This window comes from Stigmatopora nigra, chromosome 23 (assembly GCF_051989575.1).
Source record: "Stigmatopora nigra isolate UIUO_SnigA chromosome 23, RoL_Snig_1.1, whole genome shotgun sequence".
In the NCBI taxonomy this organism is placed as follows: Eukaryota; Metazoa; Chordata; class Actinopteri; order Syngnathiformes; family Syngnathidae; genus Stigmatopora; species Stigmatopora nigra.
In genome coordinates this window covers 7488901-7511619 of record NC_135530.1, presented here as the reverse complement: position 1 = coordinate 7511619, position 22719 = coordinate 7488901, and the positions used below count along the sequence as shown (strand labels likewise).

At 42.9% G+C, this 22719-nt stretch overlaps 1 protein-coding gene and 2 non-coding genes across 3 annotated transcripts; 1 reads left to right on the top strand and 2 right to left on the bottom strand.

The window, feature by feature from the left end:
- Positions 1-14804: 14804 nt before the first annotated feature.
- Positions 14805-18517, top strand: LOC144181593 (homeobox protein NOBOX-like). The gene is made up of 9 exons (XM_077710172.1): positions 14805-14912; positions 15604-15769; positions 15846-15952; positions 16678-16826; positions 16916-17052; positions 17545-17709; positions 17759-17934; positions 18000-18364; positions 18448-18517. The coding sequence occupies exons 2-9, from the start codon at positions 15604-15606 to the stop codon at positions 18515-18517; spliced, it is 1335 nt and encodes a 444-aa protein (XP_077566298.1). The 5' UTR covers positions 14805-14912.
- A 1032-nt stretch (positions 18518-19549) lies between these two features.
- Positions 19550-19666, bottom strand: trnal-caa (transfer RNA leucine (anticodon CAA)). The gene is made up of 2 exons: positions 19629-19666; positions 19550-19595 (listed from the first exon to the last, which is right to left on the bottom strand). It is a non-coding gene; the product is annotated as a tRNA-Leu (tRNA).
- Positions 19667-19838: 172 nt separating this feature from the next.
- trnal-caa (transfer RNA leucine (anticodon CAA)) lies at positions 19839-19955 on the bottom strand. The gene is made up of 2 exons: positions 19918-19955; positions 19839-19884 (listed from the first exon to the last, which is right to left on the bottom strand). It is a non-coding gene; the product is annotated as a tRNA-Leu (tRNA).
- Between the last annotated feature and the right edge of the window lie 2764 nt (positions 19956-22719).

Here is a 22719-nt window from a genome sequence, read left to right as displayed (position 1 = left end):
CACTATGTGGAACACAGCCGCTTGTTAAACCCTGTATGATTTATCGCGTAAATAATGAGCTATCTATACTTTATGGCATAGACGCTGAAGTTACTTTCAGTTCCGTTATCTTAGAATGACCAATGTGAACCCTAGTGTCTCACTCCTTTTTCCAGTTTTGTTTGTGTTACCAGAAGTTATGGCCCCCTCAGCTCAGAGAAAGAGAAGTTACTGCCGACAGACATGAGTTAAAAGGATGACCCATGTGTGGGGTCATAGGGGGTCTTTTCACACACACACTCATACTTAGAGGGACGGAGATCATTGCTATATATGTGCTTTGTAAACTGTATTGAGTTACCTTTCTTCCTCTTGCTTCTGTATGAGGTGTTAGGTCCAGATCGATCTGTTATATAAAGCCACGCCTTTTGAACGAGACTCTGCTGACTTTTTCCATTTATGAATTAAAAGAACTTGTGGAAGTAGAAACAGGCTAATATTGAAATTAGCTAACGGCAACAACAAACTTTCTACTTCAACCTTAAAAGGCCTAGCGGACTGGATCTGGCCCACGGGCCGCAGTTTGCCTATGTCTGAACTTGAACAATATAAGACATCTTCAAATCACATTGTCCTAATCTCTGACAAAATAATGTTTTAAAAATTGAAAACCGAATGGAAATGAATGATTTTTTAGAGGAAGTGGTAATATAAGTTAAACATTCAGGACCGAAAATTATTGGAAAGTTAACATGTCAGTTGATTATTCAATTGACGCGAAGAAACGTAACGATATTCCTGTTTCATTAAGAAACATTGATTACAGACGTAATAACACTTGAACTAAGCACTGGAGCGAGGAACAGATGACTAACTATGATTATCAGGATAGTTCTTTACTTCTATTTTGACAATTGAGGGAGGCTCCCCTTCCATTGGTGTCGCTATAGTAGCATAATGCTACTTGCCAAACAGGAAATAGTACCCCTGCTGGATGAGTTCAGGAACCATTCGTTAAACTGTATTTCACCACAGCATATTCAAAATAAAGTCAATTTGTACATTATTGTCACAGGTAACTCTTTGTGCACTCTGATTATTCAGGATTGGTATGGACTGTCAAAAGCCAATTCAAAACCTTTTTTGACCTATTTCAAACATGGGCCATCAAAGTGCAAACTTTTGACAATTTTGACCCATTTAAGAGCACCTTTGTTGAATGATAATTGAAGTAGAAAGTTTGTTGTTGCCGTTAGCTAATTTCAATATTAGCCTGTTTCTACTTCCACAAGTTCTTTTAATTCATAAATGGAAAAAGTCAGCAGAGTCTCGTTCAAAAGGCGTGGCTTTATATAACAGATCGATCTGGACCTAACACCTCATACAGAAGCAAGAGGAAGAAAGGTCACTCAATACAGTTTACAAAGCACATATATAGCAATGATCTCCGTCCCTCTGAGTATGAGTGTGTGTGTGAAAAGACTCCCTATGACCCCACACATGGGTCATCCAATTAACTCATGTCTGTCGGCAGTAACTTTTCTTTCTCTGAGCCGAGAGGGCCATAACTTCTGGTAACACAAACAAACTGGAAAAAGGAGTGAGACACTAGGGTTCACATTGGTCATTCTAAGATAACGGAACAGAAAACTCCTTCAGCGTCTATGCCATAAAGTATAGATAGCTCATTATTTACGCGATAAATCATACAGGGTTTAACAAGCGGCTGTGTTCCACATAGTGAAGTCGTAAAAACACTATTAAACATATATAGTGGTTCAGCCTTAGTTTCATTTGCTTACTTATTAATGTATTAGTAAGTTGCATAATTGTCGTTAGTAAACATTTTAATATATATAATTCCAATACAAGCGGCTGTGTTCCACATAGTGAAGTCGTAAAAACACTATTAAACATATATAGTGGTTCAGCCTTAGTTTCATTTGCTTACTTATTAATGTATTAGTAAGTTGCATAATTGTCGTTAGTAAACATTTTGATATATAATTCCAACAATCCCTCTCTTGATCCCAGAAAGTTCTGGGATCACATAAACAAGCTGAGAGGGGAAAATCAACAAAGTTACTCCAGGGCGTCTAAGACGTCAGAAGAAACGGGGGGGGAAGGAGCAGGGAAAAGACCTTGGCTCATCTCGCAATATTCAACCTCCTCAACCTCCGGGGGACACGACCCTACGTATGAACCAGAGTTATCTAGAAGTGGCATCATATAGGCCGGAGGTGGCTCTAGATCACGTTTTTCAAGGGCCGTCGAGATTAGACGTTCGGACAGACGACGTAAACAGGGAATACAACAACAACCACACGTGACCAAAATGGAGGTGAATACAGCAAGGGAGAGTAAAACGGATGAGACAATGCCTTTAAATTTACCGAACCATGCGCCCATTGTGTCATCCCACCATGAAGTGTCGACTCCCGAATGAGATTTTAATTCGACAGAGAAAGAACGCAGCTTAGTCAGGGTTTGTGTCAGGGTACCATCTGGGGACGTGTTATTAGGGATGAAAGTACAACATTGCTCTCCAAACATAGCACAAATACCACCATCTTTAGCCAGTAACATATCAACAGCCATATGAGCTTGTAGTGACATTAGGGATGTGGCCGCCAATTGTTGGTGGGCCGCTGTAAAACCATCACGGGTAAGGTTAGCAAGACGTTGTTGATTGTAGTGCAGGTAATTAATCCTGTCTGCATTTTTATTGGGAGTGATGGGAAATATGGCCGAAATCACAGGAAGATTTTCAAACCCTGTTGCTATCTGATCAACCAATTTATACTCGTTAGGAACACCTCGGGGAATACCCAGAGCATCAATATAGACAGGTGAGGGGCCTATTACACTCTCTACAGAGCGTGTGGGTCGTTTAAGGAACTCTTGGGTAAATAACCTAGGGCTGGCAGAAAATATAGAACCACCTGCTAACCAGGTAGCCAATTTACTACCTGTTATCACTGTAGCCGGATACATAGCTGAGACTAAACTACAACGTCCACTCCAGGTGGGAGGAAGGGAGTTGTACAGCCTTACACCCCCACAGAACCACCAAACATCACCCCTCCCCCGTGTTAACCTAGCAGCACGGGCGTCTTTGGTGACATCCATAGTGGTGCTACAGGAGGAGGCGTCTACGGAACCCATGGGACGGTCCATGTGATCGGCTGGGTATCGGAAAAAACAAGTTCCATTGAGGGAAATGCGAGAGGCATCAAACACGGGTAGGGGAGCAGTTAAAAAGAATAGGGGATAGATTTCATCCCACTGTGAACACTGTTGAGTGGGATTGTCAGAAGACATCAAAGGTAAGACACAAGACGGTTCTCTAATGTCTACAGTGGTTGAGACCAACAACATTAGTGGCCTGGGGCCCATACAAACTAAACAATCACCTTGTTTCACCAACCCCTGGGCAGCAGCCGCACGTTCTAACCACACATTACCACTAAGAGAACCAACACCCGTGGAAGAAGACAGGACATCCGGCACAGTTAAATCTTCAGTATAAACAGCCCTTACTTTGTCCAGTTGCGGAATGGGAGATCGAAAACGGGTCGTTGTCTGCGTTCTAACGAAGAACTGACACAGCCGGATTATGCTAACCGGGTCAGTACCGGACACATGGGCATAGATAAAAACATCATAACATTGGCCCTTTTGAGTGTTGCCTTTCCAGCTGGAGATGTTAGAGTGTCTTAAGTCGACTGTCAAGGTAAGATACTTGTCAGAGCCCTTAACATTAGCTTTGGACAACGTTAAGACATCCCTTAATGTCTTACATAAGTCCTTTGTACAAGTAGGTCCCCAATCCTTTCCTGTGTGTGCAAGCACATGTTCCCACCCGGAATTGTATCTAGGTGTCAAATAATAATTAGCCCGTGGAGCCCAACTACAGGGAAACAGACGGCATATGTCAAATGTGAAGGACACTTGATTATTAGCGTCTACACTTAAACACGAGGACCTGGTTTTGACACCAGCTCGTACTGGTTTGGGACATGGTGGGAAATGGATTAGTTCTTTACTCTCCAGGTTGGCGGGTAAGTTGACTTCCGCTGCAGCCCCAACGGGAGATGATGGCTTTATGGCAGTGTTCAGTCTGAAAGGCAAATCAGAGTTGCGTTTGGGCCTCAGTTTGAAGGATGAGCCAACATGAGGAAAACTGGAGACCCCCACACGGGCCTTGTAGGGGTCAGGAGAAATGGGAGGCGGTGTTGTGGGGTCTACGGGGAATGGCGACGCACTGGATACAGGGTTGGCGCTATCGGTGTCGTTGGTTCTGGGAGTGCTCCCCATGGGTATGATTGGGGGGTCGCCTCCGGAAGCTGCATCACCCATACCAAGGGCGATGAAGGGGATTATGAAAATTATGACACAGACGACGAGGACCAGGATCACGGTCGGGTTGAGACTCCGTCTGGATGCTGTAGCCCAAGGGGGGTGCTTGTTGTCGCGATCAACTGGAACCCTCCGACGGAACATCCTGAAGCGATGACTGTTGGGCCGGGGGAGGCCGGCCGACGGGAGCAGGTGAGCACTGCGACTTGTGGAACCAGGTGTCTCCTTTGCCTTCCAGCCGGTAGGCGTGCGTAGTCCTTTCCACCACTCGATATGGACCAGACCAACGAGGTTCGCTCCACTTCCGCCGGTACACCTTCAGGAACACCTGAGTGCTGAAGTGGTCCGGATCGTAGGCAGGTTGCTCTGGTCTTTTTTCTCCAGTCGGTACCTGAACAGAATACTGAGCTACTAGAGAGTGCAGAGCATCGAAAAAAGCTTTGGGCCTAACATTGCTAAGTCTACCACCCAATTTGGGATCAATCCACGGACCGGGGAAAGATTGACCATGTTCGAGTTCGAATGGTGAGTAACCTGTAGCTGATGACAGAGTAGATCTAATGGTGAGCAGTACCACCGGGAGGGCGTCGACCCAGTTTAGTTTAGTTGTGGCCATAACTTTGGCTAGTTTGTCTTTTAGTGTCCTGTTTAACCTTTCTACTTTTCCCTGGGACTGTGGGTGGTAGACCGAACCAAATTTATGCGTGAGACCTAGACATTTTTCAACTTCGTTTAGGTGTTGATTTTTGAAATGAGTGCCGTTGTCTGATCTTATAGTTTTAGGAAACCCGTGCGTGGGTATCCAATGATTTACCAGTGCTTTAATCACTGACACAGCGTCTTCTTTTCGGCAGGGATACGTTTCAGGCCACCTTGAATAGGAGTCTACAATTACTAACAGGTACCTTTTACCGTAGCAAGGGGTGATCATGTCAGTAAAATCCATAGTAATTTCTTCGCCTGGTTTTTTGGGAGTGGGAATTACGCCCTGTTTTGTTTGTTCGCTTGGACGCACATTAAACTCATGACATACTGTACAGTTTGCCAGAATGTCTTTTATCGTAACAGTCATGTTTGGGTGATACCATGCTTTGAGGCGCGCATCTATGGGGGCGTATCCCACATGGGCAGGACCGTGTGCTTCTAAGATTATTTCGCGCAAAGTTTTCGCGGAGGGAATAGGTCTGCCGGTCCTTTCGTGTCGGTACAGACCTATAGCATCTTTTATTACTTTACCGGTGGAGAGCCAATAAGAAATTTCTTCCGGTGAGGCCTTTTGTTGTTCAATTAAAATTGAGTTGACGTCAACATTTGCCAATTGCTCTTCATTTAGAACCATCATTGATTCGGGACCCTTAAAACCTGCAGTCCTTTTGGCCTCTGCATCAGCCGATGCATTACCTCTGTCCACAAAAGTCATGCCATTTGTATGTGCCCTACATTTCATGATTGCAACCTCTGCTGGCATGTCAAGGGCCCTTTCTAAGGCCATCATCTCCTCTTGATGTTTCACAGGGGCACCTGTTGCTGTGAGGAAACCATTCCTTTTCCATAAAGGAAGATCAACAAAAATAGAGCCTATTACATAAGCAGAATCTGTATAAATGTTAATTTTCCACGTCCGCCCCTTCTCCAATGCTCTGATCATGGCAATCAGTTCAGCTCTTTGGGCTGACTGTTTTCCGGTGATGGTGTCTGATTCTACAACAATAAAGTCTGTGTGGTTGTCGTTGTAGTCTTGAGTCACTGCATAAGCTGATTTCAGTCCTTCAGTGGGGTGTCTAAAACAACAACCGTCAGTGAAAAATGTCATGTCAGGATGTGTGAGAGGCGTGGCCTGTAGGCCCTCTCTGAGCCTCTGCTCCACAAGGGTCAGTTCAGCACAACAGTGGGGTGTTCCCTCCGCAATACTGTCTGCCATGTTTACACCTTCAGTCTTGTAAGTCACATTTGGCCGGTGCAGGATGCGATCTAGTTTGTCTGTTCTGCGAGGAGTGAGTGTGAACTCTGCTGACGATACAAAGGCTGCAACCGCATGTGATGTCAGTACTGTGAGTGGATGCTGCATTACAATGTGATCAATTTTTTGCAGGCATTTTCCGAGAGCCGCCGCATACCTGACACAATTTGGATGTTTGGCTTCAATTGGATCCAGCTGCATGCTGACGTAGGTTAAAATTAACCGATCACCTGTTCCCTCTCTTTTCTGAAAAAGAACAGCTGCAACGGAACCTTCTTTTTCAGAAACATCGAGGTAAAACTGTTTCGAATAATCAGGGCGTTGTAAAGCAGCTGCCTTAGAAAGAAGCTGTTTAACTGAGATGAATACTTCTTCAGCTGCCGTGTCCCACTCCAGGGGAGCGTTTAAATTACGCATGCCTTGATCGTTTACCAGTTTGCGGAGTGGTAGCGTTAGTGACGAGTAGTCTGGTACGAAATGTCGGGAATAGCCCGCGAGACCCAGAAAAGACAACATCTGCCTAACAGTTCGTGGTTTAGCATGATTTAGAATCGATGACTGATGGGAAGAGGACATGGCCGTTCCATCGGAGGTAACGAGTCTGCCTAGGAAAGAAACAGAAGTGCGGGCACACTGAAGTTTCTTTCTAGAGACTTTGAAACCGGTTGTAGCCAGATGCGTGAGGAGAGAGTGTGTAGTCGTTAAGCAAGATGCTTCTGATGGAGACGCGATGAGAAGATCGTCGACATATTGGATTACAATTGAGTCAGAGGGAAGTGTGAGTGAGGACAAAACGGATTTTAACGTTTGATTAAATAACCCGGGTGACAGGAGGAACCCTTGCGGTAGACGCGTGTACCGGAGTTGGCGACCCAGATGAGTAAAGGAGAACACGTCGCGTAGGTGTTCTGCGAGAGGGAGACAGAAAAAGGCATTAGCCAAGTCGACAACGGTAAAATGGGTGTGCGAAGGCGTGATGGCAGCGAGAGAGACAAAAGGATTCGGCACACCTGTAAGAGGTGTGGTGATCAACTTATTAATGAGACGTAGGTCATGGACCATTCGATACCTGCCCTCCCCTTTCTTAACGGGGAGGATGGGCGTGTTCCAGACGGACGAGGAAGGTTCCAGCACACCTGAGTCCAACAAACCGTTGATGGTGTCAGTTATGCCAATCACCTCCTCTTTAGGCCGGAAATACTGGCGTTGAGCGACCGGATACTGTAAATCAATGTCAAAAGAGAGCGGTGTGACATCACAAAATCCCACATCCGTGGGTCCCTGAGACCATATCTCTGTGGGTAGAGTGGAAAGCATTTGTTCGGTTCCCTCAGCATCCGTTTTTTCGGCACCGTGCGCACGCGTTAGCCATTGGTTGCGGGCGACACCTGAGTCACACGAGGGAACCACGACCTTGTACATGTCTGCGGAAGAAGAAAAGAACAAGGAGGGATGAGTAGTGGAAACCCAATCTGTGACTGACAATGCACGTCTAATCATAGGTGCCAGATCCTTAGCCTGATGGGAAGGGCTAAGAGCGAGGGACACATGCGGAGCACAATCAGCTGGCATGCGATACCAATCCCGCTGTTCCTCATCCAGCTCCACGACCGCTGCAACACCCTCAGCTCCTGCGATGATAGAGGAACATTTGATATTATGTGTACTGTTTTCCATATCATCTAACCATTCGGTCCTGTATGTTTCATCAAAAGTCTTATCATAGAACATGGTACAATGTGGGGGGTCGATAGGCGGGTGGTATGGTCGAAGGGAGGAAAACCAGGGAGACCAGGAAGCATAGTTCTTTAAAACAGAGTCAGGTAATGGATCTCCGATTATGTCCAATAGAATCCAGTAGATGTATGCGCCAGAGTGGACAACCATGGGATCTGGGTTGGGTGTCAGCATACATTGTGAGGCGAACGACTGTGCAGAGTTGTCGACTGAGGCATTGAATGAAAAACCGTTGGGTAGTTGCACTGTGAGTCCATCCGAGCTGCACAACACTGTCGCTTTTATCCTTGTTAAAACATCACGGCCCAACAGATGTACTGGGCATTCAGGTGAAAACACAAATTGATGATGGAAGTGATACCCGCCCCATTCCGTAGGTAGAGGTGCGGTTAGAGAGGAGGCCTTTGGAGTCCCAGAGAAGCCGACGAGCTGCAGAGTCCTGGATGACAGAGGAGCAAAAGGTGGTAGCGTATGCAGAGTGGAATACCTTGCTCCTGTGTCGACCATCATTTGGAAATCACATCCCAGGACTCGCACTGTGGTGAGGGGCTCGGCCCGTTCCCCGTCACCCGGCGCTTTCGGGCACCCCTATTGAGGACTTGGGTACTGTGGGAACAGGGGTGGAGGAGGAAACTGATCGTGCTGAGACATCATGGGATACGTCTGGCCCCGTGTTTGTGGAGGGGGCCCTGCCCACTGGTATTGCTGGGGAGGTGGTCCCCCCCTCTGCGTGGGTTGGGGAGGTTGACCTCGTTGACCCATGTAGGGGGCCCTGGGAGCCTGGTACTGTGGAGTCTCTGTAGCATTTAAGTGAGGGCAGAATGCGGCCCAGTGTCCTATTTGCTGACAATGAAAACAAACCCCCTGGTTCCTAGGAATACCTCGGCTTCTTCCACCACCACGCCCACCACCACTCCACCTGTTCCCGTCATATGCAGGGGTGTGTGCAGTGAACTGTTGTGTGTCTGCGTGCTGTTGAGGAGGTGGAGGAGGGGGCTGAGGCTGCTGCAACGGAGGAGGAACCTGCAGTGGAAGAGCAGAAACCGGCATTTGATTAATCACTTTAGTTTTTTTAGCGTTATCAGAGCTGTTTCGCTTGGCTTCTTGTATTTGCATGTTCAGCAGTTCCTTCTGGAGGGTTTCCAGTTTCTCAGTCTCCTTCTCCTTTTGTTTCTGCTCCTTGCGGACATAAAAAAGAAAATTAGTTTTCCAATCAGCGTCGCTTCCTGACATAGTATTCGGAAGAGCAGACATATTTTCCTGAACCGCCAGGGGGCAACCTTTAACCACCGCATGCCTGAATATGGCCAGCATACCACTGTTAGGATTTGTGGGATTATGACCTGTGGCAGTTGCCCAGGTGTCTTGGCAGCGCAACAAATAAGCGGTAGAATCTTCCCCTGGAGTCATTTTAAACGTAATCTGTTCCATCGGGCCCTGTGACAAGGGAAACATTTTGCGTATGGTGTCACCGATTATAGTCAGTCTATTTTGTTCGAACAGAGAGTGAGAGTCAGGGACAGAAGTCAGTTTAGCCGAACGTTCTATTTCCATACACGTAGTTTCATTAGAGGCGCGTGCAATGATCGCTCTAGCGTCACCCATGGCCAGGCGGTGTCCATAAGTTAAACTGATAAACTTTTTCATCCACGGCGCTCCGCCTGAACTGAGCGGCGGTAATTGGTCACATATGGACTGTAAATCGGTAAACGAAAACGGTTCGAATTTAACCTGACCGCTGAAGGAGTTTTCTCGCAGAGGCATCATGTGACTTACTGTTGGCACATCTGTCATCCGCAGCTTAACCTCAGCATCAGTTCTCTCTCCCGACAACCAGCTCTCTACTGCATTGATAACAAGGGGAGACACCTGGTGCTTTTGAGATAGCCACTGAGCCAAAAATTGCGTGAGCTGGCGTGAACTGCGAGATCTGAAGCGAATTATTTCTAAGTGCTTGAGTATTCTGATAATATTATCATGACTAACTGTGCCACGGCTGCGGCTGTTTACCTCCATTATTTTTGCAGCGCGTAACAGGGCTTCTACTTTTTGTTGTTCGCTTAACTTATCCAAATTTCCTGGCCCACACTCATCGTTAATATCCCAGACTGGAGATGTCATGTCGTTACAGCCGGCATGAGCGGCATCCCGTTCAGCAATGGGGGTGGAATGTAAATTTAAAGCATCTGCTCTGGTGTGTCCCGGGGTCAGGTTAAATAATTCCTGCCATTGTTCCTCGTCTTTTGACCATGACGGTGATTGTGGTGGCAAACTCTGTGTGTGAGGGGACACTTCTCCTGTTTGCAGGCGTCGAAGGTCACACAAATTAGCATCAAATGAAACCACATTGCGATCAGGTGCATCAAATGACCGGGAGCGGTGACCTGTGGGTGTCAACACCTGTTTGTTTAATGTAACTGATTCATTAAGCCTGTTTGAAAGGTCAATACTAGATGCTGAAGTCAGATGTGAAAGAGGAGTCACAGTTTCCTTTGCTAGTGGGGGGATAGCCCCAAAATGTGTATCACTTGAGACACACGCAGGATAGTCATCCCGTGACACGCAGTGGTTGTTAAGGAATGGATTTGACATTGATAAAGCCCTGGGATCAGTTTCTGTCTGTGTCAGAACGGCATTGGTCAAGTCTTTGTCTGGATGGATGGTGTAATGAATTTTTGCATTCTTTATCTCCACCACCGGTGCCATTGTCGCATCATATTCGGGCGGAGGTGCTGTGGGTGTAATTTTGTTCCCTTTAATTTTTGCCACAGAGGCCAACAGCTGAGCCAGGGTACGCACAAAAGCTACCACAGTCTTTAATTGTTTAATTTCTTTGATCAACCTTTTCTTAATCCACATTCCTTTGACTTTAGATATCTTTTCCTGCAGTACCTTCTCATTCTCCGCTTGGTCCATACGTTGTGTGACTAGGGCCTCTGCCATAGCACATGCTTTCCAAAGATCAACATTCATATTACCCTCGGGCAGCAATTTAGCTTCTTGCAAATCAATAATCATTCTCCGTTTCTCCAACACCAATTTATCTTTTACCCTAGAATTTGCACACAAACTCTTTCCATATTCTACAAAACACATTCTCAGCTGATCATCCACTGATTCTGGGAATTTGTACATTTTTCCAAAATCCGGTAATTTAAAGTTTTTAAACCATCCTTGATCCATTTTTGTATGTAATTTGGTTCTCAAGTGAGCGTCCTTTTTCTCCTCTTTCTCTGTGTTCACACACACTGGCTCACACCCGCTCAAAGGGTGCAAAGAGGAAAACAGAGGCAGCAGTGCCCCCCCCCCCTTTCCTTTCTTCTCGACAGAGACGGGGTCGGAGTGTAGCCGCACCTAGGAGTACGCTAGCTGAATTAAACCAAAACAGTAATTATCTTTGCAATATGAAGGAGAAAACTATGATGTTATCCAATCTACACAAAGGAAAATTCGGCGATTTTCCACTACTTTCTCAACACAAAGAAAAACACAAACACAAACAAAAATTGACACACTACTACAACCGGCAACATATAACAAAATGGGATCCCACAGACAACAAATATGAGTAAATATGAACGTTTTTTAAGACCGAGTGTTCCAGGTTTGTAAACACAAGCTTTTAATGTTATCCTAGAGACAACAATGGTTCAGCTCCCTAAACCTTAAAAACCTTTCTACGGCAGGGCAAAGAGCGATAAACCCCATAAGAAAAACCTAACTATCGTTTTTTAATACCGAGTGTTCCAGGTTTGTAAACACAAGCTTTTAATGTTATCCTAGAGACAACAATGGTTCAGCTCCCTAAACCTTAAAAACCTTTCTACGGCCGGGCAAAGAGCGATAAACCCCATAAGAAAAACCTAACTATCGTTTTTTAATACCGAGTGTTCCAGGTTTGTAAACACAAGCTTTTAATGTTATCCTAGAGACAACAATGGTTCAGCTCCCTAAACCTTAAAAACCTTTCTACGGCCGGGCAAAGAGCGATAAACCCCATAAGAAAAACCTAACTATCGTTTTTTAATACCGAGTGTTCCAGGTTTGTAAACACAAGCTTTTAATGTTATCCTAGAGACAACAATGGTTCAGCTCCCTAAACCTTAAAAACCTTTCTACGGCCGGGCAAAGAGCGATAAACCCCATAAGAAAAACCTAACTATCGTTTTTTAATACCGAGTGTTCCAGGTTTGTAAACACAAGCTTTTAATGTTATCCTAGAGACAACAATGGTTCAGCTCCCTAAACCTTAAAAACCTTTCTACGGCCGGGCAAAAAGCGATAAACCCCATAAGAAAAACCTAACTATCGTTTTTTAATACCGAGTGTTCCAGGTTTGTAAACACAAGCTTTTAATGTTATCCTAGAGACAACAATGGTTCAGCTCCCTAAACCTTAAAAACCTTTCTACGGCAGGGCAAAGAGCGATAAACCCCATAAGAAAAAGAGAAAGCCACACTTTTAGAACTACCGTTTCAGACAACACAAGGCAGGACAGTGAATTGTTTGCAGTACTCTAATTAAGAAGTACTATAAGCCAATTTGACACTTTTGACTGATTTTCAGTAACAGGGAGTGTCTTACCTTTTTGTTGTGGTCGACCTTTTCACTGTCCCGGCCTGGGTCGCCGTTCCCGTGTCTGCACCTCCTCCAATGAATCCTGTCCGTGACGCCAATTGAAGTAGAAAGTTTGTTGTTGCCGTTAGCTAATTTCAATATTAGCCTGTTTCTACTTCCACAAGTTCTTTTAATTCATAAATGGAAAAAGTCAGCAGAGTCTCGTTCAAAAGGCGTGGCTTTATATAACAGATCGATCTGGACCTAACACCTCATACAGAAGCAAGAGGAAGAAAGGTCACTCAATACAGTTTACAAAGCACATATATAGCAATGATCTCCGTCCCTCTGAGTATGAGTGTGTGTGTGAAAAGACTCCCTATGACCCCACACATGGGTCATCCAATTAACTCATGTCTGTCGGCAGTAACTTTTCTTTCTCTGAGCCGAGAGGGCCATAACTTCTGGTAACACAAACAAACTGGAAAAAGGAGTGAGACACTAGGGTTCACATTGGTCATTCTAAGATAACGGAACAGAAAACTCCTTCAGCGTCTATGCCATAAAGTATAGATAGCTCATTATTTACGCGATAAATCATACAGGGTTTAACAAGCGGCTGTGTTCCACATAGTGAAGTCGTAAAAACACTATTAAACATATATAGTGGTTCAGCCTTAGTTTCATTTGCTTACTTATTAATGTATTAGTAAGTTGCATAATTGTCGTTAGTAAACATTTTAATATATATAATTCCAATACAAGCGGCTGTGTTCCACATAGTGAAGTCGTAAAAACACTATTAAACATATATAGTGGTTCAGCCTTAGTTTCATTTGCTTACTTATTAATGTATTAGTAAGTTGCATAATTGTCGTTAGTAAACATTTTGATATATAATTCCAACATATTTCACCCATTTCATTATATACAGAGCTGTGTAATGATGACAATAAGGCTTTTGATTTCATTTCATTTGATATAAAGGCGTGGCATCCCATAAGACTAGGCTTTCATTTCAAACTATTTCACAGAACCCAGCTTTTCATAAAGAGCAAAGCTTTCCACAATACTAGTGTCCTATGAGTGCAATCAGTGGATTGGCGTCAGCTGCTTGTTGCAGCACAACCCCCGTGGCTTCAAGTTGGTCGGTCAACTCAGTCCGTCAATGCTGGTCAATGCTAGTCAATGCTTGATGGCAAAAAGCTAACCTGTGAGCTAAAATATGAAACCCGCTGGTGACAGAACTGAGATACTACGTCCAGTGCTGCTTTAATCTTCTTCTTCTTTTTTGCATTAGACTGCTAGAATGCATACTCTCATTGATGAGCAAGAATGTTGTAAAAAAAGTATTCATTTTTTTCCACTTTAAAAGTAGGGACATTATTCAAATAAAAGACAACCATTGACGTGTATTTTGACTTATAAATGCGAAGTCTGCTGTCAAGGAATAACATTAGGAAATATCAATTGTTTATGGCTCTCTGTCAAAAAAGGTTCCCGACCCCTGTTTTATATCTACAAAGAACGGAATATTCAGGGCTTTTAATCCAGTTCTTTTAATCCATTGATATAAAAAAAAATCTTCACGGCAGGGCTTTTCGATAATAATACAATATATAAAATTGTATTATTTGAATATTTGTCATGTTCATTTTTTAGATTAACCTTATCAACTAGTTGATATTTGTTTAATTATTATTATTTATATAATAATAATAATGTCTGATAACTATTCACTGCCTGAAATATAGTGATGGCACATTCTCACTCTCCAAATATGCAAAGTGCCTACAATACCTTAACTTTCGAGTAATTTTTCAGAAAAATATTTGAAAATAATATTAGAAACATGAAATGTCAGGCTCCTTAATGAAACGTATTCCAGTAATTTTGCTCAGTTATGATTCGTCTCCTTGTCCACTTTATGGCAACCAACTGTGTGTCAGCCTGCTATCTGCTGGCCTATTCAGGTATTATTTTAGAAACACCTCAATGAGAATCAGCGTGACAAGACGTGTGGTTAATCGGCTCATTATCATGTAGGCTTGGCAATTAGAAACCATATTGCACCGTATTCATTAACAATAATGATAATAAATGAACATTTATTTAGTCGCATTTAAGCCTTATTAGTCGGAAATCGAGATGTGTACGCTTTAGACTTGTAAGCAGCGCGGGTGTCTACTCATTTGCCTATTGGTTGCGGCGTGGTCACGTGACTGTAGCAAGGCAAACCAGGCGTTAGCTTGAATTGTGCCCGCTTTAATTGCTTGTGCCTCGGTGAAGTCGTGGATGAAAACGCCAACGAAACAATTTGGTAAAACGCCTTTAATTGTCAATCATGAGCTCGTTTATTAGCATTTCTAGCAACTTATTCACTCATTGGTCAGCTAATTATTTCAACTTCCTTCATCATTTCTTAAACAATTTGGTGTGGGAGTTGGAAAAAAAAGCTAAAGGCTAGCGGACCCGAGCTAATCATTTACAGTAAAGTGCATACCTAGGGAGGCTAATTAATGAAGTCATTTTAATTACTTTCATGTAGTGTTTTATCAGCTTTAGGTCAACATGTTCCTTGAAAGTTCATGCAAAGTTCTTCTAACTTTATTCAAATGGCTTGTTTTACGTTGAACCACGTTCGAAAACAACTACAATTTAGTATTTACAAACACTAGATATGGCATGTCTTCATTGCACCTAATTTAATCTTTGGTTAGAAATAGTTTATGCATTATTTCTATTAAAAGTAAATTCTAGATAGATTGTCATGGAAGTTTTGTCCCAAAACTAAAATAAAATACCCAAAATAGTGTAACTTATTCTTAAAACTGAAATAGGTCATTTTTTACATAATAATAGCATAACATAATTGTGTTATTATTTTTGCTATTTGGGACAATAAAACCAATGTTGAATGACTGAAAATTACATCTGAAATAATATGGCAGATATGTTTGTGTTTTTGTTTTGATAATCCCATTTGAATTTAAATTGTTGTCTGTTGCCAGATGGAAATGACCCAACGGTACTCCACCCGTCGCTCCATCCATTACATAAGCCGCGGTCGAGGCCAGGCCGCCAGCCTTCCGGTGCCCCCCAATCTCGATAGCGTGGACGGCTGCCCGCTGCCACCAGCACCACCCAAGAAGAAACCATGGGCTCGGTACAGCACAGGTCAGACCCATTTGAGTTAGATTTTGTGGTCCATTTGTGTTGTTTTATGTGATATTTTTTTTGTTCCTGACTGTAGATCATTTAAAGTATCTGGAAGCCTCGTTTCAGGAGGAACACTACCCGGATGCCGACAAGAGGAAAATTATCGCCGCAACAGTCGGTGTCACGCCTGAGAAGATTAAGGTTGGGCGGATCGTTTTTTTTTACCTTCCATTTAGTTTTTGCCCTGTCTGGACTCTCCAATCAAGTCTTAGTTTTGTTTCATCCCGCCTGTTTTTTTCATGTATCGTCTTGGTTTGGTCCACTTAATCGTTACCCTTCTACGGTGGTATATAGAGATAGATACGAGCTTAATGAGTCCTGGGACTGATCTGGTATGTCGATTTTCTCGTAATTTGAACGAACGTTTCCCATAGAAATGAACTCAAAACAAATTAATTTATTCCAACCCTCTAAAAAAAACACCCAAAACAGGAAATTGGATTGGAAAAGCATTTTTATTTGCTCCAATTCTCCATCTATTAACAAAGTAACAAACAACTACTAGTTTAATACTACTAAAATATGTCTTGGTTTGGTTCAATTATTCGTGACCTTTCTATTTTTTTAATCTGCCTTTTTGTTCTTGTCCTCAAATGTGCCAGTCTTGGTCCTGTCTTGGACGTGGTCAGTTTGTTAAAGCTTTTTTCTTCTGTTCTGGTCACTTTCACTGACCCTGTTCTTCTCTTGTGTTGTCCTATCTGGCCTAAAAATGTCTGGTCCAGTCATTTTCTGTGTCGTATTGTCTTGTAGTATTTGTCTCACCTTTTGTCATACTTATCAGGGATTTAATCATGTTGGTATTTGCGGAATACTGTGTACATTTGAAATGGATATCGTTTCTATTTAGTGTTGTTTGTTCCTGGCAGGATTGGTTTCACAACCGACGAGGCAGGAGGCGCAAATTGGAGCGCTTGGCCTCATGTAGAGGTGAACCGCCAATGACAAGGGCCAGGTGGAATTCTACCCGCCACCACAGCCAATCTCTGCTGCCCATCATGCAAAATGCCGTGAGCATGTGAGGGCGCCCGTTTGGCATAAGCTGGAAATGCAAAATCAACTTGATGACCATCATGCTTGATTGTTTTATTTGATTTTTTTTTTTAGCACTATGGCACCCGTCTTCTCTGGACACTTTAGCGCTGAGATGCCGATGCTGGAGTCTGTAGCACCTGTGCCGCCTTTCATCATACTGTCTACGCAAACACAGCCCTCCTCCAGCCAACTTCTGGCCACCAGTCCAGGTTTTCTTCCCATTCGTCAACATTAAATGGGGAGCTTTACTGAGTTTACACAATCTAATGACATCCGATACTAGAGTTGCATCAAAGTAAGGCATCTAAATCGGGGGCTTTAAATAGAAATGCAGCCGGAGAGAGAATATTTGAAGTTTTCAGGCAGACGAAAATAACAATTACATAGAGGAATAGATATGGAAACATGAGTGAATATATACAGTTCATGCTACCTAACGCTAAATAGTTTTACAAAATGACCACTTTTTTACTGAAGGGTATCGTCTGAGGCAAGGATATATCACATACCTGACAAGACAGGAAATACTCGAGTATGACAGAGGAGGGGGCACATGAAAGAATTTAATCGGATGCAACGACATAACGCAAGAGAGATTTACCATAGCCAGCTTATATTTGTCATACATGTCAGCTCACTGTTCCAAATTCTGCTGGCAAATGGCCGGCATGCCACCCATTGACCTGCCTTTCATCTCCAAGGTCAATCCAGGGTGGGAGAGCCACCTGACTTTCACCATCACCCCACGCTCAGCCCTCTCCCTCCCACGCGCACCAGGCTCCCCCTCCTCACCGCCTCCGCTACCTACGACCTCAACATAGCGCCGCCACCACTCTACATGGATGACGGCACCTCCGTGGACCAAGGCGAGAGCCACACTCTGCCGACGGACGCCAGGTGATCGTCATTTGAAAGGGGAAAGTCTCCTTTTTTCCCAGGAAATATTTTGGAGTAGATATATTCATTGTGTCAGTTCTCTCTTTGACTTGAGCGACAAGCTGGACCTCCTCGCGCCAAGCAATCAGAACAACACTCAGCTGTCTTTTCCGCTGTGGACGTCTTACCCGAACAGAAAAATTGAGAACTACTTAAATAAAAAAATAGGACAATTTATATACATTCTTTAGAGGGGAGACCTCAGTTTGACAAGTTTCAGTTTTCCTGCCCACAAAACCAAAGGCAATTATGTTCCACATCCAGACGTAACCTGACATGTTTAACACTCATGTCTCACGTCACAGGTGGCGTGGGGTCCTACCCTTCGTACCCTCGGCCTAACGTTTACACCCAGCCTGCTGTTCAACAGCTCGCCCCAAATTCCCCAACCGGATTCGCCGGCGCCGCCCGGGACCACCAGGTACCTTCGTCCCCCTCCTCTGCCGGCGGCAGCGCTCTCCCGCCCAGCTCCACCCTGCTGCCGTCCCGCTTCAGGGTCTCCCCCCTGCTGCCATCCCACCCCAGGGTCTCCACCCTGCTGCCTTCCCGCCTCAGGGTCTCCACCCTCTGCCATGCCGCCTCAAGGTCGAGTGCAGGGCCCCTCTGCCCCCCGCTCAGCCCAATCCTGTTTGATGCCAAAGCAGCCATGTATTGCCCTCTATTGTTAGGATCGAGTGCGACAGTCCGTGTGAGATTCACAGCCACTTTAACTGGGACTTCTCTGTTATTCACTTTTGAGTGAAAGTGTGTTGAGCAAAAACAATTAAAAATGTTTGTGTTTGATTTGGCTGATGTGTTCTGTTTAATTGTGTGACGTACCTGATGTCATTCATTCTTTGTTCCAGCATTATTAGTCCGCAATCGTACAAACTATCGATGCAAAGTACACAAATATATTTTTCCAATGCAGTGGCAAAAACATAAATAATGTGGTAACAATAATGCCCTCATGTGAAATTCTGATTATGAAATGACACATTTTGTCGTTGAATAGTTTTCATACAACCTGGCCTTTCAAAAGTCAAATATTGGGTTTTCAAACTAGGAATTGGTGTTGTCATCAGATGTTTTGAGAATCAAAATCTGCGTTTTTATTAATGTGCACATACTATTTGCTGTCAAGCAACCCAAAGTGGAAAGGAATAGTGCTCTCTTGTGGGAGGAAAAATTAAGATAGTTTTAGTTTTTTGGCCCTTCATAGAGACCTTGGTGAAAGCATCTGAAACAACAAACCACAACCTCCAGTTACATTCAAAAATGCAGCAATTCATTGTCCTGCAATACTTTTTTTGACCAATTCAGTCTGCAATTATGACATCTTTGTTAAGATGGACAGCAATTTGGAAAAAATAAAACCATGTATGACGTAAGTTCTACTACTCAATGGGTTAAATACTATTTATTTTATGCACTATAACATTCGAAATATAAAAAAAGAACATTTGTAAAATATGGAATTTGGACATTATAACATTTCTGGGTCATGATGTTTGTTGATATGGTAATGACATCATTTTTAAGGCACACTTTTAAATATTAGGTGGACATTTTTAGAACTGTATTGTCAGGTTATCTGTATGCAACAAAATGGAACTGTTTAAGGATGGACTAGATTTTTTTTTTGTTTAGGACAGTACCACTAGCTTCATATGCCTTCAAAATTTTCCAAAAATAAGGTAAAGATGACGTATATGAGTCATTTTTATGTATTAATATTTTCAAGTGATTGCGTACAACGTGTCATTAAGCGACATTATTTATTCAAAATCATGTCAGGAGTGGGATTTGAACCCACGCCTCCATTGGGAGACCAGAATGCTCATACAGTTAGGATGAAAGGGGATCAAACCTTGAATCTGGCGCCTTAGACCGCTCGGCCATCCTGACATAGTGAATGATAGATAAATATCGCTTAATCACATAAAATGGCCGGTAGTCGGACAGTTCGTCATGATTAATACGGCACAAAATGGACGCGGACTTCATATTTTCACATCATAAATGAGGTAAAACTCTGAATTTAGGTGTGCATGTGATATTGGTGGCTGCCTAAAAATCATGTCAGGAGAAGGATTTGAACCCACGCCTCCATTTGGAGACCAGAATACTCATACAGTTAGGATGAAAGGGGATCAGACCTTGAGTCTGGCGCCTTAGACCGCTCGGCCATCCTGACATGAGAATCAATGGACGCCATCATTTTGACATGTACATCTAAATTTGGATTTTGACCTAATTTGTGAAATAAAAATAGTAAATTCGCAGCCCGCGGGGCATTTTGTATCGATTTTTAATAATGCTGATATAAGTGGGCATTCTCAATAGCCATCTTGGATTGGATAACTCTATTCATCCCGTATTCGGGAAATTTAATTGTGACACTAGCAAGAAAAGGGGGAATGCAAATACGGGAGATTAAAAACCACATACGTAGTTACAAATCAGGTGGGCAAACTACGGTCCGCGGGCCACAGCCGGCCCGCCAGACCTTTTAATCCGGCCCACCAATATGGCGCCGTCACGCGGAAGCCAGTGGGAGTAGCTCTGTCCACTCTCATTTGTTTTTCATGTTTTACAGCTCCTCCATCTTTTTTTAAATTACATTTTAATATTTCTTTATACATTCATTTTTACTTTACTTTGTACTTTATTAGGAAGGTTGGAGCTCCATCTTTTTTAAATTACATTTTAATATTTCTTTATACATTCATTTTTACTTTACTTTGTACTTTATTAGGAAGGTTGGAGCTCCATCTTTTTTAAATTACATTTTAATATTTCTTTATACATTCATTTTTACTTTACTTTGTACTTTATTAGGAATGTTGGAGTTATCAATATGATATACATGCTTGCGATAAAGAACGATTTGCTTATTTTGGATATTTAACATTACATATATGAACGCTTTTCTTATTTTGGATATTAAACATTACATATAAGAACGCTTTTCTTATTAGGAATGTTAGGTTCATCATTATTATGAATGTGACATTAATACAAGGCATTTTAATACATCTCTTGCAAAAGAAGTGCTCGCTCCAAAGTGAACCAAAAACACATTTGGAGGTCACTTCTCCTTCACACCTGGATTTCTCGAGACTATGGTTCACAGCAAGAGAACGGTAATTTGTTTTGGGAAGCATCGAACTTTGAAGACGGTTAACAACAAGCTCTTGGGAACTGTGGATTTGTTTTGGGAAACATGGCTTCTTAAGACGGTCTGCATAAATTTTCTCTCGGGAAGATTTGACAGACCTACAATAGTTTTGAGAACTGTGACTAATTGTTTTGTGACTCTGAATAATGTTTAGACTTCTGTTATGCATGTTGTTTAAATCTTATGAATATATTAGCAAAAGGGACCGGAGGCGCATGTTGATCGATTCTCTCTTGCAAGAATAAAGGATATGATCTCAGATGCCTCCGTTATTGAAAGGTGAACTTGGGAATACTTATTGGTGCACCTATCAATAAGAAAATTGTAATTCATTAAAAAGTATCAAGTTCTTATCAAGATCATTTTTCCCTTTTTCAATTTGAATAATTTGACATTTTACATTTACAAAACAGGCACATTAATTTCCTTATGATATTGACCCTAATAATGTGCTTTTGATTCATTCAGTATCTCAGAAATACCACTTGTGAAAATGTTTCTTAAGATTTTCTCTTCAAAGTAACACATTTGTACTGCCTATTAAAACCATGAATACGGAAGTGAAAATTGTAAATTGGGGCGGCTTATACGCGAGAAATTGTAAAATTCCCAAATTTCAAGGCCATTTTCATGGAGCGGCTTATAAACTCTGGCGGATTATGTGCCAGTAAATACGGTACGCACATGTGTTGGGTCTGAAGTTACAGATCCCCATACTTACCAATCGTGCACAAAGGGAAAAACAAGGCATGAGACTGTGTTATATTTTAAAGCAACCGCGCGGCTGGGAAAGGTCGGAGGCGCGAGTCCATGTCCATTATGGACTCGCGCTCGGCTCTGCGGACCTTCTCTCCCTTCCATGTCCCAAGTTGCGCTTTTATTAAGTTTCAGCATTGATGTCATGATAAAGGTACAACAGTCACTGAGACATGTTAAAGACATCATTATGATTATTGGCAGGTTGTTCTTTGTCGTAGGGAATTTGGATGTCACGAATCCTTGCATATAATCTTTCAATCCGTATCACGGTTAAATGTCATAGGGACCTTCAATCAATATTACAATCATCAGTGTCACCACCATCATAAGTGTCGCTGAGTGTCACTGTTTGGCTGCAGATTTGTCATAGAGCCAATAGGAAATATGTATGTCCTTTGAAATGCACTTGTTATTGTTTTACGCAACTTCACAACATGCCACCTTGGCTCAAATATAAGACAATGTCATTTTGCATTGAAATAAGACTGAAAAAGTCTCGGTCGGCTTACATTTGGGGTGTAGACATGATGCCCATTCACAAGGCTAGATGGCAGCAGATACCCTTATGGTTAATTGAATTGAATGCCTCAAGTGCTTACTCCAAACAACAAATAAACTGGACTTGGTGTCCAAAGTAGGTCACAGAAAGCTACCCAAATAAACCATGACACCGCAACATTAACATACCAGTCGATGACATCCTGAAAAAGTTTTTCCTTCAGAGACTTGATGCTTTCTTCAGCTTTGGAGTCAGAATCCGATGCGAACTGGAAGGTTTTCTTGCCCATATTATGATTCCTACAGTTCCAGTCAAGAAAAGTTCAAGATTGTTTCATAACCATTTTCAAATCCAATTTATGATTTCATTCTCCCCCCACAAGATGCTCCATGCAATAAGCGCTTGTCTACACACCACCGCATCTCACCTCATCTTCTTCCGATCATCGTCTCTCTCCCCCAGCCAGTTAATCCAGCCCGAAGATCACAGTGCGTTCCGGGCCCAGCCGGGAGACATATTGTC

Coding starts and splice junctions, on each gene's coding strand:
- LOC144181593 (XM_077710172.1), top strand. CDS start 15,604: ATGGAAATGACCCAACGGTACTCCACCCGTCGCTCCATCCATTACATA. Junction 15,953..16,677: donor TCACGCCTGAGAAGATTAAG/GTTGGGCGGATC, acceptor TGTTCCTGGCAG/GATTGGTTTCACAACCGACG. Junction 17,710..17,758: donor CGGCACCTCCGTGGACCAAG/GCGAGAGCCACA, acceptor GTCATTTGAAAG/GGGAAAGTCTCCTTTTTTCC.